Genomic DNA, 16990 nt, shown 5'->3' on the forward strand with positions numbered 1-16990 from the left:
AAAGGAATCTTGGACTGCATTGAAGTACTATCCTAATCTTCCTCAGACACCTGGGACCATAACTGCTGAATGTTACTGGCAGTAAGGCTTCTTCCCAGCTGTGTGTTCCTGTACCCAAGACTCTGCAGTGTGGCTGGACACGGGCTGGACGCAAAGGTAAGGGCAGGGCTCAAAAACTGTTGGCAGTGAGATGCAAGTTTGTTTTGGCAAGTGCTGTCACTTTGCATGGATGCTGGGGAACAGGCCAGGGCAGAGCTGCGGGTCAGTGGAACCAACCCTGCTCCAGCAGTGCTGTCACCATGTCACTGCACTGGGGCAAGCACAAATCTGTCACCTTTAATCCGCCACAAAACAGACGCAACTCAGACATTATAGTTTAGGCATGCAACATGTCATAGGTAACAAAATGGATTAGATAGCAGTGTATTTTAAATAAATCTTTGTGAGCTAGTAAAAAAGAAATCACAGAAATAAATTGCTGAGGAACATGTCTGCAGGCTCAGGTCTAGAGCTGGTTGGGTTTTCTTTTACACAGCAGAAGCCAAATTCACCAGGGGACAGATCTTGCACCAGAAGGACATGTGCAGTGGGAAGGAGTAAAATCCCATTAATGTTTATGCTCAAACCAGGTCTACCTTCCTGGTGGTACAGAAAGTGCCTTTAGAGTCGGTGCAGTTAGAAATGAACAACCCCAGTGTTAATTAGGTTCATTAGCAAGTGCACACAAACAGGAGCCAGAACAGAGCTGTGTTCCAGAGTGCCAGATTTCATTCAGAACGCCTCCATCGCAAACAGGAATGAGGAAAGGATGGAAAACAAATCACTGTACAGAGAGAATGACAGGGTTCAGCACGTTCTCCTAAAAGGCTTAATGCCAGCCCCAGCCCAGATGCTTTGTAGCACATGTACAGCTTGGCAGTAATGAGGCAGTTTCGGTAGAACAGAGATCTGGACATGCTGTGTCAGGGCTCTCCTGTGCCTTGACATTCTTCTAGTACTTATACAGAAATGCAACATCCAGCCCATATTTCTGGATACAGAACAATAGTGATGTGCTTAATGAAGAGAGTTGCTTTCGAGAGACAGCTTGTGGAGAGAAAGCTTCCAACAGAGCTTTTTCCTACTCTCCTAATGGCTTAGGAAAACAAGGCTCAACGTGCTTTGAAAAAAAAGTCTGGTATGAAATTCAGAAAAATGCTCATTTTTCCAAGTATATGATATTTAATTTGTAATGAAATAAAATCTGAAAATGTCTAAATCAATTAAGAAGTAAACATGAGTTGTAATACTACACCTGTAAAATGATTAATTCCATTCATTGTCATTAGAAATTGTGTAAAATATTTATTAAGGGTTTTGCCTACAGAGGCACAACATAAATAGAGTAAGTCCTGCTGAAATGTGATCAGTTCTCAGCTGCTGCGGGAACATCAGCAAGGCCACCCCAGGTGACAGTCCTGGCCTCGGGGCTCGGCCTCTGCGCTGCCAGGGTCTGCTCCAGAGCCCAGCGCCGGGCAACTGCTCTGCCACAGTCCCTTGGAGTCCCTCAGGCAGGTGCCAAAGCCAGCAGAATGTGCTTGGAGAGGGAACGGGTGCTGCAAAGTTAATCCACCCCTTCAAACCCCTGGGCATTCTCCACGGCCATGAGGAGCTTCTCCCGCAGATCCTCGAAAGATTCATACAGAGGTAAGTCTAGGCGGTTAAAGCTAGAAGGGACAAGGAAAGAGTCACTTAATAATCCATGGAAAAACAGAGTTTTAAAGGACTAGAAAAGGTTAAATAATTGGGGTCTTGATTAAGAATGCAGCTTGTGGTCCACAGTGTTCCCCGCACACCTCACACCTGCCCAAGGTGAGCTCTCCAGTAACTGTGTTGCCTTCCTTTGCAAAGGTGGAAGCAGGAATTTGGTAAAAATCACTTAGGACAGGAAAAAAGCCAACAGAAAGCCCCTCACTGTGTTAGATGATGGAAAACAATCTTTGTCACAAGACTGATTTCTTGAGGCTCAGCAAAGATATTCTGGATTTAGAGGACAGACGCTTTGCTCTCTGCGGGGAAAGAAGATTAAACATCCAAGAGAAAGTCTTCCAAAGGTAAAAGCTAGCAGAGAATTGGAACCCAAAGAGGATGGGTTGATTTTGGAGTGTGTTCAGGGTAGTGTTGTTGTGTTTGTGTTTGGTGGGGGGTTTTGTGCTTTTGTTTTCAGGTTTGGTTTTTTTATTAAAGCTCATTACTCAATAGAATGATTAGTTTCACAGAGAAAGATCACCAGTCTGTACTGATAGTCAACAAAATAGTTTTCCAACTCAGCACAGTTTTTCTTTAAAAAGCCACATTCCTGAAATGTAACAGAGCAAGACAGATTTGTACTGAATGCTTTCAATGTTTGCAAAAATCTATAATCCAGGGTTAAATTATCTTATAACCTTACATTTGATTTGAATTCTCCAATGATTTATGGGCTTTCTATGGCTGTTTGATGATGTCTGACTTGCTGTAGTTCATTACATCCACTTACTAGGATGTGGGGAATAAAACAATATCCTTCAGTTTCTCAGTTTGTGAAGGCACTGGGGACCTACAGGATCAAATGCTGTTTGATGCAGAGCTGAGCATGGTCAGCAGCATGGCCCTTCTGGCAGGAGTAGCTCTGGAATTTATGCCTTGGTGACTTACCAGGTGTGAGCTCGGGGCAGCTTATCAGGACTTCCCCACTGCTCTATTGTAAACAGCTGAGGACCATTTGAACCTGTGTGAAAATGAAAAGCGTATGAAACAGAAATTGCTGGACACTGCCTAAACATTATTTTTAACATGAAATGTTGGCATCAATTGTGGCTGGATTTTTCACCTGTTACAGGTACATTAAAGCAACAGGAACATGGTTCTTTCTTTCCAAGCCCAGTGAGTTGGTTTCAGAGCTTGTGTAATGCCAAGGAAGTGAGCTCAGACATCAGCATTTAAAACTCAGTACTACGTGGGGGTCAGAGGTTGGCTGGAATTCCCATTGTGCCACAAGCAGCTCACCATAAAGTTCAGCAAATCCGTTCATAGGCACACGTGACGTCCCGGTCACAAACTGCAGGAGCCGGATCCGTTTCTCAGCATCCATCAGCAGAACAGCCTGTTGGAAAATGGACACCATCAGCCTCATCCTCCTACCCTGGCCTGGATGGGCAGGGCTAAAGAGCAGCCCAAAGCCAACATGAAGCACCTTTTGTATGAGCCAACCCTCAGGACACAATGGATTCTCTCTGCTCCAGGTCCCATTTGTGGGCTGCTCTGGCAGGAGCTACACCTGCCCTTGCCTGAGTGAGGTGGGAACAAGTCCTGCCCCCCAGCACAACCCCCCCCATTCTTAGAAGTTTTCATGAAAAAAAATTATTGCAAAACAGGGCAGTAACTTTCACCCTCAGTCAGAGGTGGTGCCCAGTCTTACCTTCCAGAACCACTGGATAACAGGATGATTTGGGCAGTAACCATTTTTATAGATGGTGTGTTGTCTCCAATCATTGACATCGACGTCACCAAGGCCACACATCAGTAACTGCAGGTAAACAGAACAGCGAGATGTTAATGAGGGTGTGGTTCCCTGCACTCTCAGGGTAACAAGGTGTCACTGCTCCTCAGGGCTCTGACCTTCAGTCATTTATGCACACACAGTGGAGATTCGGAGCTTTCACAGGTACACCCCCAACCACCTCCCTGAGTAAGTGCAGTTCTTTGCATGTCATGAATAGATTTATTAATTAGGAAGAAACCTCTAATTTCCAACTCTGAGCAAGGCAGCTGTGTCTGCACATTCTCTCAGGGAGAGGGATGGATGATTGAAGAACCCAGAACATGGCACATCTGTCAGGGAATTGTCAGCTTGGGGCACCAAATTGACTCACCTCCAGTTCATTTTCATCAAAAATTTTAATCAGATCAATAGGAAGCAGTTCTGTGAATCCCTGCAAAGAAGAACAGCAAGTTAAAACTCTCATCCCACATAAATCCTAATTAAAAACATCCATGACCAAATTACTTCAAGCTCAAATAATTAAACATGAAAGAGAATGACCTTATTCTCATAAGGGAAAGATGATACATTCTTACACAAGATAAAACTGTAAAATCATAAAACGTAAGTATTCCATTTGCATTCCCTGCCAAGCTCCCTGCTCCCTTCACACAGACACCAGTGGGTAAGAAACCTGTAGTAGAAAAAAAATCCCTATTTTTGTGAAAGAAAGAAGCTAAAGAGCCTCACCTCCAGAAAGGCATTCATTTGCTTCTGCACTCTGTTTACAAACCGCCACTGGATGACCAGGCTGCAGAGAGAAACAAAACTCCATCAGAAACACAAACTCATTAGCAGGTCTCAGCCAAGTGTTCAGAGGTTTCAGCAATCCCAGTGCTTTCAGTTTGTCATTTGCAACTTCAGCAAGTTCAGGAAACTGAGCAGCTTTTGCCAGTGTTCCAATTTATTGGCTGGTGACTGATGGAATTTTGAAGAAATAACCAAAAACCCCAGTGGCTATGACCGAATCACAGTGGGAATATTTTCACTCCTGCAGGTACCTAAGTGACCAGACATTTTATTCTTCCCAGAACACTGAGTAATTAACAATTCCCAGAAAAGTCTACAAGCTCTGAGGAGAGCTGTCAGGACACAGCACCTCGTATCTAAATAAATAAATAAACTGCAGCATCGAAGGGACACCTTGCTTTCAGTACCAGCCACCCACAGCACAAACACCTCACAGGTGCAGGCATAAAAAATCAATTCCAGGCATGGAATTGGTCCAGGTCCAGGCATTGGAAATGAATTCTCAATTTACACGAATGTAGCAATTTTAATGCCTTTCATCTTGGAAAAGGCTCTGATGAAAAACGCCAGCAGGTATAATTGAATTATGCATTTTACATCCTGGTAGGCAGAAAAACTGAGAAAGCTGAAAATTAAGCCTAATTTCAGATTTGGCCAATTTTTGGTAGGAACACTGGCACTGGAATCCTGGCTCTGGTCTGTGACTGGCAGAGGAGGACAATGGGATGAAGGCCAGGCTGGAGAGCACCTTCTGGCTCATCTGAGCTTGAGCCATTTGTTGGAGAAGCACATTTCCATGGGGGGAATTTCAGGAAAATCAAGCATGTAATTTAATTTACTCTTTGTTCTTGTATCTGACTGGATATAAACAATGTTAACAGTAAGATTTTTTTTCCCAACGATCCCTGATGCTCTTGTGCAGTACACACTACAGGAATTGCAGCAGGGTCAATTGTAAGTACAACTGCTCTTCCTTACTCCCATGCATATTTCACAATGATACTTACTCAATGTATTCCCGCTTGTTTTCATTCGTTACCATGATTTCAGACCCATTGGGCTTCAGGTCCACTTGATATGTCTGTATTTTGGAAGACCAAAAAACCTGTTATTTGAGGACATCTTTCTCCCAGAACCCACTCTCCCTGAGCAGCGTTTTGCAAGCAGTATCAGGAAATCATTAGTAAATTGATTTACACTTTTGAACAAAGTGGCACTGACAGAAGGGAAAACTGGCAGAGAGGCTGGCTATTTATTAATAATTTTATTATAATTATTATTTATAGATATGTTATATGTTTATAAAAATATGTACATTATATATACAAAATTATAATAGTAATTATTTATAGTAAGTTAAATCACATATTGAAATTGCCCAAAACCCAACCAGTGTATTACAAAACCTCTCCATCCTGTGGCTTCAATACTCTCCCTAGTTCTCCATGTAATCCATAACCTTATGTTGCTTCAGGAAAAAGGCAGTAAGCACTGGAAAGTGGATCAGAATGTTTTTGACAGGACATTGAGTGCATGGTTTGAAATGTTTGAGTCAGTTTTTATGAAAGGCCCTGTAATCCCCAGGTCCAGTTGTACCTGGAGCCAGGATCTAGTAAACAAATCTCAGAAGTAAACAAAGGGAAAATGCTAAAGAAGACCATAAAAGCCTCTAAGCAAATTAATTTAATTTAATGTCTACAACATTTTCATTTGTAATGGAGAAAGATACCCATAGACTGTGACCCTTTTAAACCTGACTGCTTCCCCCTGTCGTACCAGCTGCCTCTGCGACAGGCACTGCAGAGAGCACCTCCCTGCAACCTCAGAAACCCAAACAGTCCCTGGGCTCTGACCATCTTCCAGCTGGACTGTGGGACACCTTTATTCCTCCTCATTGCAAGTATTTTACTCAGCTGCACATCCAGCTTGTCCCAGAGATGTCACAGCTCCCTGACAGCAATGTGACACCCCCAGTCCCAGCTGAAAACACAGAGAGGTGAAGGCTGATCAGTGACATTCACCACCACGAGACTGCTCAGTACTGAGGTATTTGTTGGCAACAAGCAGTCCTAAGATGTAAATAACCTTTACATACCTGTCCAAAGTTTTCCTCATCTATGCAAAACATGAGATCCAGCTCCGTAGGGTCGTTTTCCAGGATCCACTTCAAAGAGTTGTAGTATTCGCTATCCTAGGGTAGATCACAATTAGGCAGTTTGAAAAGGGGCAATTAGTGCAGAGTTCTAGAAACTCAAGGGCCTGCAAGCACTGGCATGGGTTAAATGGGGTCTTACCACTGACTCCATGTCTTTGAGAGTTATGGGCTTCCCCAGCATCATCTTGTAGAAAGGTCTGATGAAGAAGCCTGTGAGGGAGAGGAAAACGTTACCTGCCTTGCCCTGCACCTGCACGACTGCTCGAGGGCACCACCCCTAGCATTTCCTGTTAACTCCTGACTGTAACAGCCCTGCAACTGCAACAGCATCACAGCAGCTCAGGTTTATTTAGCTACAGAAAGTCCCATTTTTCACTTTCAACAGTTATCCACTAACTACCACATTCCACTGACCACCCTAACAATGGCAGAGAGAGCCAAAAGATGGGGAACTGAGCTCAGGACACTATCCCATTTTAAGAATCACCATTCAATTCCCAACAGGTCCAGTCCCAGACTGTCCCCAGAACCTGGGGCTCTAAAGCAGGTGCATTTCCCTCCCCAAAGCCCAGTGGCAGCAGCAGGGCAGGAGCAGGACTCACCGTCCAGCAGCTTCCCGTGGTACACAGCCAGGCCGGCCACCCGGCCAATGAACGTGAAGTACGACAGATGGTCTTCGTTACAGAGACCTGAATTAGGATTAATCTGAAGTGTATAGTTGTCCCTTTTTTGGGGAAAGAAAAAAAATAGCTAAAGAACCAAGTCTTTGAATAAGCAGATACTCAGATATGTTAGTAAGTAACTTGAGCTTTGGGGCATTTCCCTTCAATAGTGTCATGGGGCTGTGTCCAAGTTCTTTCCAGTCTGTTCCACACCCCCCAGAGGGGCTAAGCCTGGTGCTCCCACCACAGAGCCACTGAGGGCTGACGCAGCAGGAAACCAAACCCACTGTGAGCAAGAGACACCCTCTCTCCCTTGCACTAACGGATTGCTCCAAGATTTTAAAGGTGGGCAGCCCCCAGTTTAAAGTTCTGGGAGGCCACTGCTAGGGAACTCCTGCAGTGTGAACAAGCAGCTGCATTCAAGCTTGCTCTACAGCAGCGCTGGAACTCTGGGCAGCAGAGGAAAGAGGCTTTTCTGTGACACTGGTCCCTTCACCATTACTGGCCTCAAAAACTGCAGTTTTGCTGCCCTGGATATTGTCTGAGCAATGGAAATGTTTTCTAGGCTCTCAAGGACCATTCCAAAGGCTCTCTGAAGGGCAGAAGGAACAGGGCAGTGGTGCTGCCCAGGGCACCCTGGGAAGGAGGAGCTACCTCTGCCCAGAGCAACTTTGCCTCTCATGCAAAATGTAATGTATATCCCTTGAGAATAGAAATATTTAATGGACACTTACGTTGCTGAGTATTCAAAGAGACCATAGTAAGGGTTAAACATCTCCTTGGACAAGAGAAAAAACCACTCTCTGGCCACACCTCCATAGTCAAGTCCTTTTTCTGACTCAAATTCAATCCAGAGCCTGGCTTTTAGTACATCAGGTCTCTTCACGGACATGATTCTTCTGTAGGACTCCTCAAAAATGTTATTTCTGTGTAATTTCATCTCAAATCTGTTGGGTATGTCAGCCTGTGTCAAAGAAGATTAGATTATCCTTGTTAGTCTCAAGAAATAAGTCTTTGGGTGAACTGCTGACTGGTAACAGCTCAATGACAGATCAGACACCTGGTGTTCCCGTTCCCCATGTTTTTATTTCCCAGTGCTCTCTCAGTCCACAGGTTGAGAGCATGGGGGGAACTGGGCCACTTCCAGAACAGTGCTGCAGACTTCCATGGTAAATATTTGATGAAAACAACACGAAAAGTAACAAACAAACAAACAAAAAAAAGGGATAAAAATTGAGTGTGCTCTGCTTTAAGGGCATTTGCATTCATCTAGAAAAATGTGAGTCTTAAAGACTTAGCAAAGCTTTTTGTTGAGAAATCCATCAAATTCAAACTTTGCTTTTTGTTTTTGGTTCCTTCTTGAGCCCTTCAGGAGCAGCACAATGGAGTAACCTGACAGGTGTGTCCTGCAGCCCCCCCCGTGCTGGTTCTACTCACAGGTTTCTTTAACTTCTTGCGGAAATAGTCGTATTTCTGCTTGAACTCCCTGGAGTACGGCACTGCCTGTTGGGAGCAGCAGGAGAACACATCATTCCAGCTACTCAGCAGTTTGACACCCCACAGTATTTAAAAGGAACGTACAGCCCTGCTACCCACACATTGTGCCATGGGCTCCCTTAAACCCACCCATGATGGAGAGCAGCCAGGAGAGATTTAAAAATCCCACAAAATGACATCATTTTACTCTGATGATAATATAACTTTACTACAGCCATTAAATAATCTTTCTACGTGTTTCCTTTATTTAAACACAACATGAAATGCTATTTAAGTAATTCTGTTTGTCATGGTACCAGAAATATTATTATTGAAAGCATTCAGATGAATCCTTAGTGCTTCTGTGAAATGGATTAGCTCCTGCTTTCCCTTAAAAACCAACAAACAAACCACTGTCAGTCACTCAAGGGGACCATGACCATCTCATTTCCTTCAAACAAACTTTCTCAAATAGTCTCTCCCATTTATGCTCAGCATTTCTGGGGAGAGACCTATTAACACTTTGCACAGTGCTGTTTGTGAGGATCTCCAGTTTCAAATGCCTGACAAATGGGTAAATCCCTCCAAAAGCAACCATGGTCAAACAAGTGACTATTATTGATATTATTAATAAGCAATTGGAATTACACCGTGCAGCAGGCTCATCTGCTGTGTCCTGAAACTCTTAAAGGTCCCGAGGATTTACCCAGAATAAAAAGATACTCTTGGCACCAGGAAACATCTTGGGATTGGAAGTCTAATCACTCAGAATACCATAAAATGGCATAAACTGGCATAACTCAGCACAAAACCAGCATCAGAACGTCAGAGTCACTCTTTGATGTTTTTAAAATTTGATACTGAAGTAAAATGGTGTGTATTTTTTTCTAAGGCTGATATTCTGAAATCTCTGTTTACCTGCAAGAAGTTTTATGTCTCTTAAACTGACAGATCCACTTTTTGTCTTTTTTTTTCACACTTTGAATCCACATAGGCCCACCTCTCTCCTCCCAAGTGTCAACAGCTTTTTATTGTCCAGAGATCCCAAAATGAATAGAACGATGTGTCAGCTCAGTAAAATCCTACTGTTAGTAATGACCCAGGTAGTGGGTAAATAGGAGCACTTCTCCATAGGCATCCCCAAACCCTTAACAATCTGGGAGGCTCCCCAGAACGTGGTGCAACATTCCCAACTTCTTCTGACTTAGGATGTGGACCAGCAGAGCTTCTGCTTCCCAGGCTGCCCATCCCTGATCCGGGGAGCAAGCAGGGCCTGCTGTGGTTCCAGCTGTACCCGAGTCAGGGCATTTAATGGAAAATCCCACAGCAGTACTTACTGGGCCTGTGATGGCTGGGTTCTGCAGCCTGGGGTCTTCCCACTGGGTAATTTTATTATCTGCAAATAACAAAAGAAATGATCCCATGGCTTCTCTAGTACCACACTATGAATTTCTGTTGGTTTTTTCTCCCTAGCACTGCACAGCTCTGTCAGGGTTAGCAAAGGCTTGTGTCCCCTCATCCTCCCCAGCCCCAACACACTGTTTAGTTGAAAACATTCACTCAAAAACACAGAACTATCCCAGAACCCAGGGAATTTGCACTGCTTTGATGGCAATGTCTGCAGGAGTGAGTGAACATGTTCATTTGAACATGGGCTGGGATTGGAGATACATGGCCTGGCAGGTAAAGGAACCCAAAACTTTGGCAATGACACTGTAAGTTACTGTTTGGAAATTTTGCACAGACAGCTAAAGTATCATACTTTTAAATTTGGAGGGAATAACATTTTTCCTATACTCCGATTTAATGAGAAGGTAAAGGGAGGCAGAACTGTCCTGTTTTAGCGCAAGAGATCACCCAGTTATGACCAATGGAGATGCTGGCAGTGGCGCAACACAGCCCAGTTCTTTCCATCTACAGCTTTGAAGAGCACCAGGAGGATGACAGGAAAGGTTCTACAGGACCATGGTGGGACTCCCCTTCCCTGCCTCCAGACAGCTGCTCCTCCCAAGATTCTGAACACGACGGAATCACAACAAAACAATGGTGTTGCAACAATAAGACAATGCTCCAAACCCCATCCCAAGTGCCACCTGCAATGGCAAGGTGCCATGGCCTGCCCTCTCTCTGTTTGTTTACTGTTCTGGGTTAGGAACTGGGTATCAGGAGTCAAGATTGCATTTTCCATGTTTCTAGAACTGGAAAAGCCCTGTAAGTTTTGAGCATCCCAACCTGGTTTAAGAGAGACTGGGATCTGAAAAGGGTCATTCAGCAAATGTTAACTGGAGAAAATTCTAAAGGATTGCAAGCACATTTCAAGACATTTGATCTATTAGTTAATTTAATAGTAAAATACTATTTTATTTATCTCCACACATTAAAGCTATTTATCACTTATGGGAATGCTGGAGGGCTGCCAGCCTGAGCTCCAGAGACCCCAGAGATGCACAGAGCAGAGCTGCCGTCAAGGCAGGACACCCAGCCCAGCCCTTTCCATCTTCAACCCCTTCACTGGAATTCCCTTCTACAAAGTTCTCTGTTCACCTTTTTGACACCAACAGCCACACATCACAGTGCCAGTTTTCTGTGAAATTGGAGGTCAACTGGAAATGACTGACAGTGTGTCAGCTCTTTGCTCTCTGTACTTCAGAGTGTGCAATGCCACCAACGAATCTCAGTCTTTATTTTCAGAATCCTACAGGGACTTCATATGAAAAATGGTCCTCCAGGGCTACAAGGGTCTGGCATGAACCACTCCACCTGGAACGGTAGCTCAGGATTCTCTGTCTTATCCTGAGTGGACATGGATAACAAACTCAATCCTTCTGCAGAACATTTTCCAAAGTCTCTACATTTTCAAAAATTTCAAAAATTTGAGTCTTCCCATTAACACAATTCTCTGTCATAAATCAGGCTCTCAGGCCTTTGATGATTTCCTCTTTTCCCTTCCTTTCCAAGGGGCCCACTATTTCCCTGAAGTTTGGGACGCCCTGCCAGATATAGAACTCTCACAGCCAGACATTCCCAGTGCTGATGGCATCAGGAGGGTTACTCCAGGTTGGACTTAGGCACTCCTGTCAATACATGACAGGGTGAGATAACTCATGACCAGGTGATGGTGTTTTTCATGCCCCTTTCAACCAAAATTCCACTAATTATTCCCATTCTGAGAAACACTTTGCAATTCTCGTCTTCCTGCAGCCTCTTCCTGCACACTGCAGTGGCCATTTGTTAGACTCACTCTGACTTCCCATCCCATTCCAATGAGCCCCTCCCCTCTCCTGCCCTGCTGCTTCCTGCTGAACTAAGGCGTGGGTCCCCTGAATTCCTTGTGTAAATCACTGATGCATTATTGTGAGTATCACCATGTACTGGTGGATGTGGACAGACTTTGAGGGGAACCCATTCAGTGTATCCTTGTCCATGAATCACTGGTAACTGTTCAGGAAATGGTTGCAGAATGGTTGTTTTCCCTCCTGATCTCTTCCAACAGGTAGATAGTACGTGTCTGGGAGGCTCCCAGGGATGGCAGCAGTGTGTGCGTGCTGCAGGGAACAGGGAACACCAGTGTCTCCATGGAAGGTAAGGTGACTGGGGCAGCTGAGGGCCCAGAGAGCTAGGGAAAGGGGTTCACTGTCACACACAGCCTCTAGTACCAATAATCCCTGTGTGCTGCACCAGTACTCAGTGTTTCTGGTGCCTGTGTAACAGCAGAGGGGCTGTGCTGGCTGCAGGAGACTCTTGCAGTCTCTCCCAAGGATGAGAAAAACATTTCAAAAATAGGACAAACAGCGTTGGAGAATTATGCAGCAGAGTTACAAAACGTAGCAGGGAAGCAGGACATGACCAGCAGCTGACTCTGTCAGACTTGTCCTGCTGGTTTTGTGTCCTGGCAGTGGCACTGTTCAGGAGCCCCCTGCTCTCCAGGCCCCCCAGCCCACCCACCACAGCAGTGCTCGGGCACCAGGCTGGGACCAAAGGGACATTTGCGGGAAACAGGCAGCATTACCAAAAGCTTCCCCAAACTTTTGTGAAAACTGCTATATAAGAAGCTAAATCCACTCAGATCAAAAGACTAGAGGGAAAATTCAGAGGCAAATAAATTTTGCTTCCTTACAGTTACAAATTCTTTGAGGAATTCTAATTAATGTATGACTTTAACATTCCATTTTAGGGACTAACACATGCTCAAATAGCTTTAGGAGACTGAAAAATTAAAGCTTTTTAAGAGAGGTTGGGAGGCTCAGCAGTTACACAGTTGTTTTAAATGGGACAGTTTTATCCTGTGACTCCTTAGTGGCAGCAGTTTAGAATCATTGACCATAGTTACATTTCCAGATCTCTGTTGGGAAAAACAATTACAGAAGGGATAAAGGATAGTAACTCTGTAGTGAAGTTTGGAAGAGGTTCATTGGGTGCTAGCTGAGTATTATTTCTAATGTTTAGTTAAAAGTATTTATACCATTTTAAAACTGGAATTACTTTAGAGGCAGTCTTTTAATAATGACTTAATACTGTCACCTCTGAGGACAAGCATGGGAGCCAGTGATACTGAGGGACAAACCTAATTCTGTCAAACATGGGTAAGTTAAAACCTAAACTCTGTGCACCCTCCTCTGACGGTTATGAGAGTTAGCTATGGCTGTGAAGAAATGTCTCATTATAAGTCTTAAAATCTTGAAAAAAAGAACAACCAAAAAAAAGTAAGAAGACTCAGCCCAGCCTTTGTGGGCTGCTTTGTTTCCAAACACCAACAAAACTCACACAGCAGTTCTGAGATGCTCTAGGAAGACAAATCTACAATGAAACATCACTTACACTAGAACTCCACTAACAGAACTGGAGAATATTAATGGGCTGGTGCAGTTTCACATGCTCTAAATAGGAAATAAGATCAGAATCAGCACTGCCACAGACCTGAAAGCAAAGGAGAGTACTTCTCAGTGCTAACTGCTCCACTGCCTATATGTGGAGCTGTGGCTACACGATCTTTTCTCATCTTATTTTCTATTCCTAGTGTATATTTTAATTTATTAAGTGCAAGTAAGCCATGGGATCATCAACAACAACAACAACAAATCCAAAATATCAACAAGAACAAAAGAAACCACAGAGAGGAAATGTTAATGCTTCACAAGTCAGAGAGGGACAAAGCTTGATGAGCCAATTAAAGCAAGCTTCCAGTGAATGTACAGTACCGTAGGAGGGCACTAAGTCTCTGGTATCAATGTCTCCACATATCAACACCTGGCTTCCTAAATGAAGAGTAAAATCACAAAGCTTTCACTTCAATACTTAGTACCTCCCTTTGTCTATTTGCTCTAGTACCTGAGTGCTTACTTACTATGGTCTATATAAAACGTTCTTCCATCCAGATGTATTCTTTCCTCCCAGCCAGGCTGGAAATGGGAAACAAACAAAAGAGAGAGTAAGTGAAATAGTACCAGTCTCACACGGCCTGAAGCAGTGCATTGCCCACACCTACTGGACTTGTCTCAAAAATGCTTACGAGGTAGGAAACCCCAAGCGACCAGATGCATAATGGGAAGGCCAGAAATCCAGGCAGACTCAGACCTAGATCTTATATAGGTGACTGCATCCCGTGCAAGGAGTATTTTTAAAGCTTGGAAGTGGAAATCTCTTCCCTCAGGATTCCCACCCATTTCCTGCTGTGAGCAAATAATCACAGAGAACAGATGGTCCATCATGGCTTAGTTTTAAAGTTTCTGCTCCTACTTCTGAAAGCTATGTGGGTTATTTACTGTAAATGTGTAACCCAGGCTCCCTGTACAGTGGGACAAGAATGTTCTAACCTAGTCCTCAGTGCTTCCTTTCTCATCCGTTCCTTTTTCTCATGTCCCAAGCGCCTGCAGTGCAGAAAGGAGAGAGGACGGCAGGCTGTAGGGACAGGCAATGCTGGCCAGCCTAGGCTGCCAGAAGATACAGAGCAGAAATCATTTCACTTTAATCTTGTTGGAGAAACTTGTGTTAAATTCTGTGGTCAGCCCAACCTCACTCCAAACCAGGGGCTTTAACTGAGGTGAAATCTGTTACTAATGACCTGTTGCCAGTGACAAGTCAGGCTACCCTGGTTTCACTGCATGTCTCACCCCTCGCAGTTAAAAGAACAAATTCAGTGCCTCCAAGGTTAACACAGGCCCCACGTACCTGGACAACTGCAAAAGCACAGCTGCTTCCTAAAGCAAAAGAGCATTCCTGCTGCTGTGACCAGGAATGTGTCAGCTTTCACACATTACTTTCTGCCTTTAAGGTCTGGGAGTATTTTAAAAACAAAGCAAAGTTCTGCATTTGACATGTCTGTAAATCCCCATTATTCTTTGGTTACAAGTATGACAAAAACTTCTGACACAAAATTGATTATTTGCTCTGCAAAACATGGAGGTTTCATTGAAAAAATCAAAATTTATTCAGATTTCTAAATGCTAAATTATGCTGGTGTACTGATAAGAGCTTGCTTGCCACAATCTGCTCTGCTTTTCTTAAGCAGTAAATGATTATTTAAAAGCACAGTCAGAGACACAGCCCAGGTAAGTGTGTGCAAAGCTCAACACTTCATTAGCACAGACAAAGGCCATGAGTTAGAGCCCGAGCAAGCCCCAGCTCACAGCAGGGCTCCAGAGCCTCTGGAGAAGGGCTGCAGCAGCCTGTGCCCAGGAACAGAGCAGAGCCCTGCGACAGCAAGTGTAGGTTAGAACACAGGCACAGCATCACTTACAGGAAGAGGGCCCAAGTCATTGGGGTTCAGTGATGCTTTGGATCTCAAATGCACTGGAAACTTCAGCCGTGGATCCTCCTGGAACACAGGTATGCAACTGTAAATCCAACAGATCAAGGCAGATCTACAAACTAAGTCAAGCACAGACTTATCTGGAAATCTTCCTATGTTACAGTTACTCTTTTATTTTCAGAAAATAAAACAAAACATGCCTTATTACGATTCCTACAGGGCAGTGAATTTTCCAGTGCTGAGTGAGTTAGGGTGATGTAAGACCTGACTCCACTAAGTGTGCTATGTCCAGGGATATTCTTCAAAAACCACAGCCCTGTTCTTAGGATGCCTGCACTCCACAAGGGCTTTTAGAACCACATGCACATTTTTGGCTCTTAAGAACACAAAGTGCCACGCCAAAATGGGGGCATGCAGGCAGGAAGACAGAGATGGGACCATGGCCCCCAGTGCCTTGGCTAGAGTGCCCTTACCCAGGTGGTGGTCTTGGTGTTGTGGTCGATGAAGAAGGGGCGGCCGTTCGGGGCGATGCGCATCTCCCAGCCCGGGGGCAGGAAGCTCTGGGCCCCCTTGTGCTGGGGCTTGGGGGAGTTGTAGGGGGACGGCTGTGGGGACTGAGGGTTGGAGAGGGTGTCCTTCACCGCCCTGCGCACCGGAGAGTCCTTCATGCCCTGCGGAGCAGGAAACAGCACCATTGCTCACATGGCACTTGGGGCTGCAAAACCAATCCAACTCAGCTTCACAGCAAATAGCTTTTCATTCCAGATGTAATTAATACTAGAATTAAGTGCTGGGACTGATTTACTAGAACTTAATTAGCTCTATCTGTGCCTTCTAACACACCCAGTCTTTTGCTGTGAAGGACAAGGTGTTCTGTGCCTTCCTCTGCAATGACAGTGTCCCCAATATTTACACCTGATTGTACCTTCCCCTGCACCTGCCCTGGATGTGTCCATATTTCATTTTATAAGGAAAAGACAAAAGCAGTGTTTTGTGCTTCAGGGGCAATGTATCTCATTTACAAGAAAGCCTTTAAGTGCAAGGCTGTGTGAGCCACAGCTCTTCAAACTCTTAGGTGTGAAGAGGAAATCTGAAGAATTGGCTCTCTTCAGCACAGCCAGGAGTAGCTGAGGCAAGAGTTTGAATCACACCGTCAGAAGTCAAACACACAGAGGCTTTGATTATGTAAGGAGCCACTTCAGCTATTCTGTAGCCATGTCACAGTGAACATCAGTCCACAGCACTTGGAATTACTTTGAGAGAGACTTAAAAGAAATGCAGCCCCCATTTGAAGGACAAGGATTGAGGAGAGGCTGTCGGGAACAGTCGGGAGGGGCTCACCTCGAGCGGTGCTGACAGGGTGACAGTGGGGGAGCTGAGGCTGCGGGGCCGCCGGATCTGCGGCTCGCTCAGGTGGTTGCTGCTGGTCGCGCCCGGCCCCACCATCCCGTCCTCGGCGAGCTGCGCCAGAGCAAAGCCAGGTCACAAACGTCACAAACACCGCCCACACGTAGGACATGTTAAAACTGATGTCATTGTTATCATCACTACTACTCTTCTTAAACTTATTTCCCTAAAGGCCAAGTAATTAATGTAATTCCATTGGAAGGACCAAGAACATATGGTTCTATTAATGA

General features: G+C 44.7%; 1 protein-coding gene across 8 annotated transcripts in view; it reads right to left on the minus strand.

Annotated features, from left to right (window-relative positions):
* Positions 1–1318: 1318 nt before the first annotated feature.
* NEDD4L (NEDD4 like E3 ubiquitin protein ligase) overlaps positions 1319–16990 on the minus strand; it is a 103813-nt gene continuing 88141 nt past the window's right edge. For 4 of the 8 annotated variants that reach the window (XM_048290901.1, XM_048290896.1, XM_048290897.1 and 1 more), the window contains 18 exons: positions 16695–16814; positions 15827–16024; positions 15342–15419; positions 13950–14004; positions 13804–13860; positions 9943–10001; positions 8567–8632; positions 7864–8093; positions 7070–7191; positions 6607–6677; positions 6408–6503; positions 5320–5393; positions 4253–4313; positions 3894–3953; positions 3440–3547; positions 3028–3124; positions 2677–2749; positions 1319–1706 (listed from right to left, as the gene is read on the minus strand). In XM_048290901.1, coding sequence (XP_048146858.1) covers positions 1604–1706; positions 2677–2749; positions 3028–3124; positions 3440–3547; positions 3894–3953; positions 4253–4313; positions 5320–5393; positions 6408–6503; positions 6607–6677; positions 7070–7191; positions 7864–8093; positions 8567–8632; positions 9943–10001; positions 13804–13860; positions 13950–14004; positions 15342–15419; positions 15827–16024; positions 16695–16814 — 1728 coding nt within the window. In that variant the 3' untranslated portion in view covers positions 1319–1603. The remainder of the gene's footprint in view (positions 1707–2676; positions 2750–3027; positions 3125–3439; positions 3548–3893; positions 3954–4252; positions 4314–5319; positions 5394–6407; positions 6504–6606; positions 6678–7069; positions 7192–7863; positions 8094–8566; positions 8633–9942; positions 10002–13803; positions 13861–13949; positions 14005–15341; positions 15420–15826; positions 16025–16694; positions 16815–16990) is intronic. The other 4 variants (XM_048290903.1, XM_048290902.1, XM_048290898.1 and 1 more) reach the window with 1 other exon arrangement.

Source organism: Corvus hawaiiensis, chromosome Z (genome assembly GCF_020740725.1).
Source record: "Corvus hawaiiensis isolate bCorHaw1 chromosome Z, bCorHaw1.pri.cur, whole genome shotgun sequence".
Taxonomy (NCBI): Eukaryota; Metazoa; Chordata; class Aves; order Passeriformes; family Corvidae; genus Corvus; species Corvus hawaiiensis.